The sequence below is a fragment of the Mandrillus leucophaeus genome, unplaced genomic scaffold (assembly GCF_000951045.1).
Source record: "Mandrillus leucophaeus isolate KB7577 unplaced genomic scaffold, Mleu.le_1.0 Scaffold3, whole genome shotgun sequence".
NCBI lineage: Eukaryota > Metazoa > Chordata > Mammalia > Primates > Cercopithecidae > Mandrillus > Mandrillus leucophaeus.
Window position 1 is genome coordinate 10,541,321 of NW_012103142.1, and position 9,514 is coordinate 10,550,834.

Genomic DNA, 9,514 nt, shown 5'->3' on the forward strand with positions numbered 1-9,514 from the left:
GGATCACCTGAGGTCAGGAGTTGGAGACCAGCCTGGACAACATGGTGAAACCCCGTCTCTACTGAAAATACAAAAATTATCTGGGCGTGGGCTGGGCACGGTGGCTTATGCCTGTAATCCCCGCACTTTGGGAGGCCAAGGTGGGCAGATCACGAAGTCAGGAGATCAAGACCATGCTGGCTAACACAGTGAAACCCTGTCTCTACTAAAAATAGAAAAAATTAGCCGGGTGTGTTGGCGGGTGCCTGTAGTCCCTCCCAGCTACTCAGGAGGCTGAGGCAGGAGAATGGCATGAACCCGGGAGGCGGAGCTTGCAGTGAGCCAAGATCGCACCACTGCACTCCAGTCTGGGTGACAGAGTGAGACTCTGTCTCTAAATAAATAAATAAATAAATAAATAAATAAATATTAGCTGGGCATGGTAGCATGCACCTGTAGTCCCAGTTACTCCAGAGGCTGAGGCAGGAGAATTGCTTGAAACCAGGAGGGGGAGGTTGCAGTGAGCCAAGATCACGCCACCGCTCTCCAGCCTGGGCAAGAGAGAGAGACTACGTCTCAAAAAAAAAAAAAAAAAGAGAGAGAAATTAAAATAAAATAAAATACAAATAAATAACAAACATAAACTAAACATGTACCCAGTCAAAAAGTAAAATTGGCTTATTCTTACTTGTAATCTCAACACTTTGGGAGGCCAAGGTGGGAGGATCCTTGAGCCTAAGAGTTCAAGACCAGCCTAGGCAACATGGTGACACCCCAACTCTCCAAAAAAAAGTAAAAAAACTAGCCGAGTGTGGTGGCTACTCAGGAGGGTAAGGTAGGATAATTGCTTGAGCCTGGGAGGTTAAGGCTGCAGTGAGCCATGATTGCACCACTGCACTGCAGCCTAGACAACAGAGTGAGACCCTGTCGTAATAAGCAACAACAACAAAAAAGCTAAACTGTCAATGCTCCTCGGGGGAAATTTGTGCATGAGCTGGATTTGCCAAGGTTTATTAAACTGCAACTTCTATGGAATGTTCTTGTTAATGTCCATAAGCATTCCTCCGCTCAAGGACGTTGAGTCATCCAACTTTCTAATCATCTTTCTTGGAAATTACCATATCTGATGAGATGTGCGTGAATGGCCCTCCCCGGAGAATTTCAATAACCAAAGCCAGGGAAAAGGCGGTTACTCCTCCCTCCTTCATTTCCCCTCCTCAAATATTACAGCTAACTTTTATGTAAGTCTTTAGTACTTTTCGATTGGCCAGAAGTTTCCCCTGGTCCCCATAGTGGTCGTTCCTTGGTCTCTCTTTAAACTTTTTCTTTTTTTTTTTTTTTTGAGATAGAATCTTGCTTTGTCACTTAGGCTGGAGTGCAGTGGCGCAATCTAGGCTTACTGCATTCTCTGCCTCTTGGGTTCAAGTGATTCTCGGGCCTCAGCCTCCTGAGTAGCTGGGATAACAGGTGCACACCACCACACCCAGCTAATTTTTCTATTTGTAGAGACTGGGTTTCACCATGTTGGCCAGGCTGGTCTCGAACTCCTGACCTCAAGTGATCTGCCCACCCTAGCCTCCCAAAGTGTTGAGATTACAGGCGTGAGCCACCACACCCAGACTCCTCATTTTTTTTTGAGACAAGTTCTCACTCTGTCGCCCAAGGTGGATTGCAGTGGCACAATCACAGTTCACTGTAGCCTTGACCTCTAGGTTCAAGCAATCATCTCGCCTCAGCCTCCTGAGTAGCTGGGACCACAGGTATGTGCCACCATGCCTAGCTAATTTTTGTATTTTTTGTACAGACAGAGTCTTGCTCTATCTTGAACCCAGGCTGGTCTTGAACTCCCAGGCTCAAGTGATCTTCCCACCAAGGCCTCCCAAAATGCTGAGATTACTGGCATGAACTACCAAGCCTGGCCCATGCCTCATTTTCAAAGAGACTAAGGAAAATCACAGATTCTCAGAGGAAGTGACATTTGTCTCGTATGAAATTTTGGCAAGTGCATGCGGACCCAATCTGTGTGGGCACTGCTTGAGAAAAGGCCAGGAAATACGGCAAAAACTATTTGCACTGAAATTTTTTTTTTTGAGATGGAGTTTTGCTCTGGCACTCAGGCTGGAGTACAGTGGTACGATCTCGACTCTCTACACCCTCCGCCTCCCGCATTCAAGCAATTCTCTTGCCTCAGCCTCCCACGTAGCTGGGATTACAGGCGCCTGACACCATGCCCAGCTAATTTTTGTATTTTTAGTAGGATTTCACCAAATTGGCCAGGCTGGTCTCGAACTCCTGACTTCAGGTGATCCACCCGCCTTGGCCTCCCAATGCAAATCCCAAGGCCATCCCGAAGTGCTGGGATTACAGGCGTCAGCCACAGAGCTGGCCTGCACTTAGTATCTTCTATTTCCTCCTTCAGATCTATTCTTCATTTTTCTCCACCCTGTTCTACATCCTGGGAGCTGACTCATATGGACTGCAGCAGCAGATTTCTTTGCCCTGAAATTTCCAGATGGGCTCCAATGGGAGGCACCAGTAAAAGAGAATGACATTGTTTAATTCCCATGGCTCTCTCCCTGCCAGGTCACCACGGATTGGCAGAATCCCTCCACTGAGGACTGAAACTCCTGTTGGGTAGCTGGATAACTCTCTCTCTGCATTCTGGTAACATTTTTGTCTCTTCAGCCTTAAGGATGGTAACAGATAGTGTACCATCTCTAATTGCTTTTCCTATACTCTGCCCACAGCTTTGTAAATAGCTCCTGTATTAAGCTCTTCTCAAAGTATCCATTTTGAGCATGCCATCTGTTTCCTGCCAGAGCCCTGATTGATACAGTGTGTTTGATTAATGGGTATTATTAGTTCAGACTAGCTGGTGCATGAAGTGTGTGTGATGAAACAGTAAAACATCATGTAAGAACAGTAGGCTGAAACAGATGGTGGAGGGGCTTGTCTTCCAGGCCAGGAAGCCTATCAGATAATAAGAATCTCAGAAGGTTTTAGATCAGGAGTGACATACTTTAAGAAAACTAATTTAGTAGCTGTATGCAGAATAGTTTAGCAATTGGAGATGTGGAGATGAGTTAGGAGATGATTACCATTACTAGTAGAGGAAGGTAACATTTTTTAACCATCAAACTGGCAAAGACCCAAAAATTTCCTTTTTTTTTTTTTTTTTTTTCTGAGATGGAGTTTTGCTCTTGTCGCCCAGGCTGGAGTGCAGTGGCACCATCTCAGCACACTGTAACCTTGTAACCTCTGCCTCCCAGGCTCAAGAGATTCTCCTGCCTCAGTCTCCCCAGTAGCTGAGATTACAAGCATGTGCCACCATGCCCAGCTAATTTTTGTATTTTTAGTAGTGACGAGGTTTCCCCCTGTTGGCCAGGCGAGTCTCAAACTCCTGACCTCAGGTGAGCTGCCTGCCTCGGCCTCCCAAAGTGCTGGGATTACAGGAATGAGCCACCACGCCTGACACCACCTCCTTTTTTTTTTTGATACAGGGTCTTGCTCTGGAAATGCAGTGGCACAATAATGGCTCACTGCTACCTCCTCTCGCCAAGTTCAAAGGATTCTCATGCCTCAGCATCCCGAGTAGCTGGGATTACAAACACGCACCGCCACCCAGCACTTGGAAGACCAAGGGGGACAGATTGCTTGAGCTCAGGAGTTTGAGACCAGCCTGGGCAACATGGCAAAGCCCTCTCTACAAAAAACACACAAATTAGCTGGGGGTGATGGCGTGCACCTGTAGTCCCAGCTACTCGGGAGGTTGAGGCAGGAGAATCACTTGAACCAGGGAGGCTGAGGTTGCAGTGAGCTGAGATCACGCCATTGCACTCCAGCCTAGGCAACAACAGTGAAACTTCGTCTCAAAAAAAAAAAAAGAGTGATGACTCTCCAAAGGAACTGAATGGCTAGGGACAAAGGAATTACCTATTTTGTTGTTGTCGTCGTTTTGAGACAGAATCTGGCTCTGTCACCCAGGCTGGAGTGCAGTGGCGTGATCTTGGCTCACTGCAACCTCTGCCTCCCAGGTTCAAGCAATTATCCTGAGTAGCTGGGACTACAGGTGTGAACTATCAAGCCCAGCTAATTTTTGTGTTTTTAGTAGAGATGGGGTTTCACCTGGCACCTGGTCTCCAACTCTTGACCTCAAGTGATCCACCCACCTCAGCCTCCCAAAGTGCTAGGATTGCAGGGGTGAGTCCCTGGGCTCAGCCCTGGAATTTATTAAACATGTATTTATACCTGGACACTGTTGGTTCCCGTCTATAATCCGAGTGCTTTGGGAGGCCGAAGCACGAGAATCGCTTGAGGTCAGGAGTTCGAGACCAGCCTGGACAACATAAGGAGAGCCCATCTCTAAACACACACACACACACACACACACACAAAACAAACCCATGTATTCATCGAAGACCTACTTTATTATGCACCGCGATGTTTCAAATATCACAAACCATTACAAAGCAACATAATCACCCTCCTTCCCCCTTATTGCCTCAACTATTGTGATAAAAATAAATAAATAAAGCCTTGGCGTGGTGGCTCACGCCTGTTACGAATTTAATGGAAATTACAAGTAGGAGCCCATTACAATCTCAAGCCTTAAAATGCTGAAAACATACACAGTGTGACAATAAGTAAACTTCGAGACCCAATAAAGGGGAAAGTCCAACGTGGAAAGTATTTGGTAGGAGTGAAGAACAGAGTGACAACTGCTTAGTCCCACTGGATATTTCGCTCCTCTTCAGGAAGAATACTCCAGTTCGGGGAGGCCATATCCCGGGCCAACCAGTTAAAATCGTCAACATCGTTCCAGTTATTTTTGCTCCTATCTAAACCAGAGCTCTCGAAGTCCTTGTCGATCTCCGGGTAGCTCCAGGTGTAAGGGGCGAACTGGATCCCACTGCAGTCCTCCACGATGGCCCTGCTGGTCACCTGCAGAAAGATGCGAGTGTCTTTCGTACTGTGTATGCGGAGCTGTTGGCAGGCCACTGCCAGCACGCAGTCACTGCAGTCCTCCAGGAAAACAGAGGTGGACACCGGACCGCAGAGCAGCTTGCAGTTGTGGGTTCTGGTTAGCCGCAGGGTGTTGGGATTTCCATACAGTTTGACTGTGCAGTTGCTCAGTTCGGTCAAAAGGACGTCGCGCTGGTGCAACTCGCTGGCTCTCTTCTCCAAGACTTGGGACTCCAGGTTGGAGAATCCGCACACCCAGCTGGAGCCGAGGTCTCCTTCCGCCTTCTTGGGCAGCGGGGAGTCCCGTAAGCTTTCAACTGCCGGGGGGATGCCAGGAGCCGCGTCTACTTTGGTAGACGAAGCAGCATCCTTTCTCCGGGTCTTGAAAGCGAAACGCTTCTTGGGCTGCAGCTCCCGGCGCCGCTCGTCCAGGGCCGCCTGCAGCCGCGCCAGCGCCTGTTGTCCCTGCCGCAGGTCGTAAGCGGCTAGGAAAAAAACCGAGTCGTTGAGAAGTTTCTGTAGCCCCTGGAGCCGAGAGGCTGCCTCCTCCAGCCGCTCGACCGACTCCGCGCGCTCCAGAAGCTCTTCCACGGCCGCTCGCTCCCGAGCAAAGGTGGCGGCGAAAAAGTGGCTGTTCTCCTTCTCTGCCTCCTGGTTCTGCCGCTTTTGTTTCCGCCTTTCCATTTCCAGCTGCCGCTCTTGTTCGCGTCTCTGAAGCCGCTCAGGCACCAGGCTCAGGTCCCGCTGGGACTCCATGTCCCCAGTCCTGACAGCAGCAGCAGAGCAACTGACTGACTCCATGTTGACTTCAAGCTTCCTCTCTCGTCTTCCTTCCTCCGGGTGTGGTCTCTGTGAGGCCTCCCACCAACGCGTCCGGTGATTGGCCTAACACGATGATGTCAGACCCCCGGCCTTATTTTCTTCGCCTATTGGTTCTTCTGCGTCGGAGGGGGTGGAGAGACGGGGCGGGGCCTACTGACTATGGGGGTGGGAAGACAAAGGTTCTTGTGGATGGGTGGGGTGGGAGGCAGGCGGGGGAATCTTTTTTTCCTCTTAAAGGGGCAGGACTTATATCCGGGATTGTGGGGTGAGTTGCAGCAGCGGCAGCTGCACATGTGGGTTTGTTTATAAGAACAAGGTTAGAAACTCGCAGGCCTCCCCCTCCCCCCAGCTCCTCCCTACTACCCCCTTACAGGCCGGAGATCCGCTACTAGGGGTGTGGATGGGAGGGATGAGTGCGTGTGATGGGTTGGGGGGACAGGTAGTGGTGAGAAAGATGGAGGGGGGGGGGAATATTGCACCGCCCGGCCCGCGCCGGAGGAAGCAGCAGCTGGAACAGCTGGCTAGGGAGCCGCTTGCATGCCTCCGGTTTTTTCTTTTCCCTTCCACCACCCCTTCCCCCAACCTATTTCTGCCGCCCCGTAGCCCTCATCCTTCTCGCCCCCCTCCCCCCTATCCACTGCAGTTCGGCGCGGCCTGGGGGCTCCTGAACCCCCGCAGGCAGTTACAGGGGCGGGAGAAGGCGAGGGGCACTGCGATGGGAGAGACTGAGTTCCTCACTGCAACCGGGTTCGAGGGGCCCTGGGGGAGTCTAAAAAAGGATTACTATTTTTTTGGCCAATTGCTGCAGTCGAAGGGGTGGGGGCGGGGGAAGGTGAGATCCACACCCCCTTCTTTCTTCCCTGCCCTCCCCGAGCTCCGTCCCGGCCACTCCCTCCGCAGCTGGGCGTCGCCGGCCGCGCTGGGGTGAGACCCTAGCCCCGGGCTCTGTGGCTGTCTGGGGCGGTCGGTCTTAGGAAAGCGGTGGGCGAAGCGGTACATTATTTCTAGGGGTGGTGGGAGGGATTTGTCACCGGAAGTGAATGGCCTAGCCTAAAGTCGGGACCAACCCGAGGTGTGGGTGGGCAGCCAAGACGGCGCAGTCACTGGCAAAAACCCGAGGCAGCGGGCAGGGCAAGAACCCGAGACGCAGCCGCTGCCCGGGCGCGGCAGCCTCGCACGTTTCCTCAGCCCTGCGGAGCTCCCGGACCTCCTAAACCCTGCCCGCCTTTCCAACCCTGGGTTTCCTCCTTATATCCCCAGTTCCCAGCCTCCATCGTTTAAATTGGGGTATTTAACGGCCCAAGAAACTTGAAATTTCACCGATCTACCTGCATTTTGATGCAGAAAAAGATGGGAGGAAACGAGAGCCTTTGAATTAAATCTGAATTAAAACATCTCCCATTTTCACGCCCCGCTCTCTTCCTTTCCTTCCCACTTAAAACAAAACACACATAAATTTCTTGGCCGAGCAGAGTATTTCTCCGCTGAGAGCACAGTTCATACCGTGTGGCAGATTCCGCGCGCAGGCGGGGCGCGGGGGCAGGGTTTGTGTGTCCGCGTGCCTGCGTGCATCCGATGGAAAAGGGGGTGTCGAAACACAATGGTGCTTACCCTTGTGCGTAGTCATCGTTTTCACTAGTCTTGTTTTACGGGCAGACTAGGTGAGGCTTCTGTTTTTTCTTTTTTTCTTTTGAGACGGAGTTATGCTCTTGTTGCCCAGGCCGGAGTGCAGTGGCGCGATCTCGGCTCACCGCAATCCGCTTCCCGGGTTCAAGCGATTCTCCTGCCTCAGCCTCCTGAGTAGCTGGGATTACAGGCATGCGCCACCGGGCCCGGCTAGTTTTGTATTTTTAGTAGAGACGGTGTTTCTCCATGTTGATCAGGCTGGTCTCGAACTCCCGACCTCAGGTGATGCGCCCGCCTCGGCCTCCCATAGTGCTGGGATTACAGGCGTGAGCCATTGTGCCTAGCCTTCTTTTTTTTTTTTTTTTTTCAGAAAAGCAGGTTTATTTCATAAAACTGTGGGTCTGAAAGCTGGTGGATGAAATATAGCTAGTTGTCTTGTCCAAGTCCTGGAGAATTGCAATAGCTGCTTTATTTTATGAAATGTTGACTCAAGCAAAGAAGATTTAGAGAAGATTTATTTTTCTAGAAAAAAACAATCTGACCTTTTAAGTTTTTCAGGTTGAACCTGTCTCACTCAAATTAAGAACGTTTGTAGCTAAAGAAGGTTTATTGGACTTGGAGGTTGCAGCTGGAGTGAGATAACATTTCTGTATTAGGCACAGTGAATCTATGGGTGTTGTAAGTGTTGGCTGTATCCCAAGTGGAATTGAATGTTATTAAACCCTTTCAAGAACTTCATTTCTGTCCACCAAATGGACAGGTTTTGCTACAATCCAGTAGACTTGGGAAGTGTCTAAATACTTGAAGTTGGTTAGTTCGAACTTTTAAGAAAAGGAAACAGTTAAAAACAGAGCTTGACAGGTCACCCAGTTGACCCAGTGTGTTAGGGGCAGTTTCAAAGACTGATGTGAGGAGGAGTGGAAAGGGGTCAGTAGGTGATATGGTCATTGTGAAGCATTGGCTTGACAGTTCTTTACAGCCCCCCGCACAGCTGCAGGCTGTGTGGCATGTGGTCAAGAAATGGAGATAAAACTGTTTCTAAGCTCAAACACAGTAGGAAGGCTGCGAAATGGCTGGCATTGCCTGGCTGTATTTGCATCCTCTCTCTGCCATTTGAGGGCAGTGGATTCAGCATGCATCTTTGAAATAGATCCCAGCTTGTCAGAGGTAAGTGCCTGTTTTGATGGAAGGAGAGTGGGGAATGCATTACAGGGGAAATGTAGCAAAAGGCAAGCAGCTCTGAGTTCTGCATCCTACTTTCAATGATATCTCAAAGGGCTTGTGAATCAAGGTACTACTCTCTTGTAGACATCTTGAAAAATGAAAGAATTCTAACATGTTATGGACTTTACTGTTTATTTAACAACAATTTAGATACTTTATGGTTCTATTTGTTAGATTTAGATCCCCCCTTTAATTTTTTGAAAATTTCCAACATATATAACATGGAGAGAGTATTAGAAGAGTGTTCCAAGGACCCATATACCTATCACCCAGCTTCAACAACTGCCAACTGATGTTAAGTAAATAAGCCAGGAACAGAAAGAAAAATATCACATGTTCTCACTTGTATATGGGAACTGAAAAAGTTGATCATATGGAGATGAAGTGTAGAATGATAGTTACCAGAGGCTGGGAAGTGGCGGGAGATGAAGTGAGATTGGTTAAAGGGCACAAAGGTACAAGTTAGATAGAGGGAATAAGTTCTCGTGTCAGATAGCACAGTAGCCTAATTTGAGTTAACAATGATGTATTGTATATTTTAAAATAGCTAGAAGAAAGAATTTGAAATGTTCCCAACACAAAGAAGTGATAAATGTTTGAAGTAATAGATATCCCAATTATTCTAATTTGACCATTACATATTGTATGCATGTATCAAAATATCACATGTACCTCATAAATATGTACAATTATTATATATCAATAAAAATAATAACTTTTTAAAAAACAGTTACCAACTGACAATCTTGTTTCCTGTAAAACCCTAGTCACTTCCCCACCTCTCACCCTGATTATTTTTTGGCAGATCCCAGATATTATATTATTTCATATTTTATTGTCTATAAATATTTCACTATATACCTCTAAAAGATTGGGAGTTCCCTTTTTTTTTTTTTTTTTT

At 48.5% G+C, this 9,514-nt stretch overlaps 1 protein-coding gene and 1 long non-coding RNA gene across 2 annotated transcripts in view; both read right to left on the reverse strand.

Annotated features, from left to right (window-relative positions):
• Positions 1–4,383: 4,383 nt before the first annotated feature.
• The window catches only part of LOC105544309, a 21,302-nt gene continuing 16,171 nt past the window's right edge, over positions 4,384–9,514 (reverse strand). Inside the window, exon 2 of the long non-coding RNA XR_001006746.1 lies at positions 4,384–4,534. This is a non-coding gene — a long non-coding RNA (uncharacterized LOC105544309). The remainder of the gene's footprint in view (positions 4,535–9,514) is intronic.
• TBCC (tubulin folding cofactor C) lies at positions 4,534–5,882 on the reverse strand. The gene has a single exon (XM_011986727.1). The coding sequence runs from the start codon at positions 5,740–5,742 to the stop codon at positions 4,702–4,704; it is 1,041 nt and encodes a 346-aa protein (XP_011842117.1). The 5' UTR covers positions 5,743–5,882; the 3' UTR covers positions 4,534–4,701.

Bases quoted from the DNA above. Each gene is read 5' to 3' on its own strand.
- TBCC (XM_011986727.1), bottom strand. From the start codon at position 5,742: ATGGAGTCAGTCAGTTGCTCTGCTGCTGCTGTCAGGACTGGGGACATG.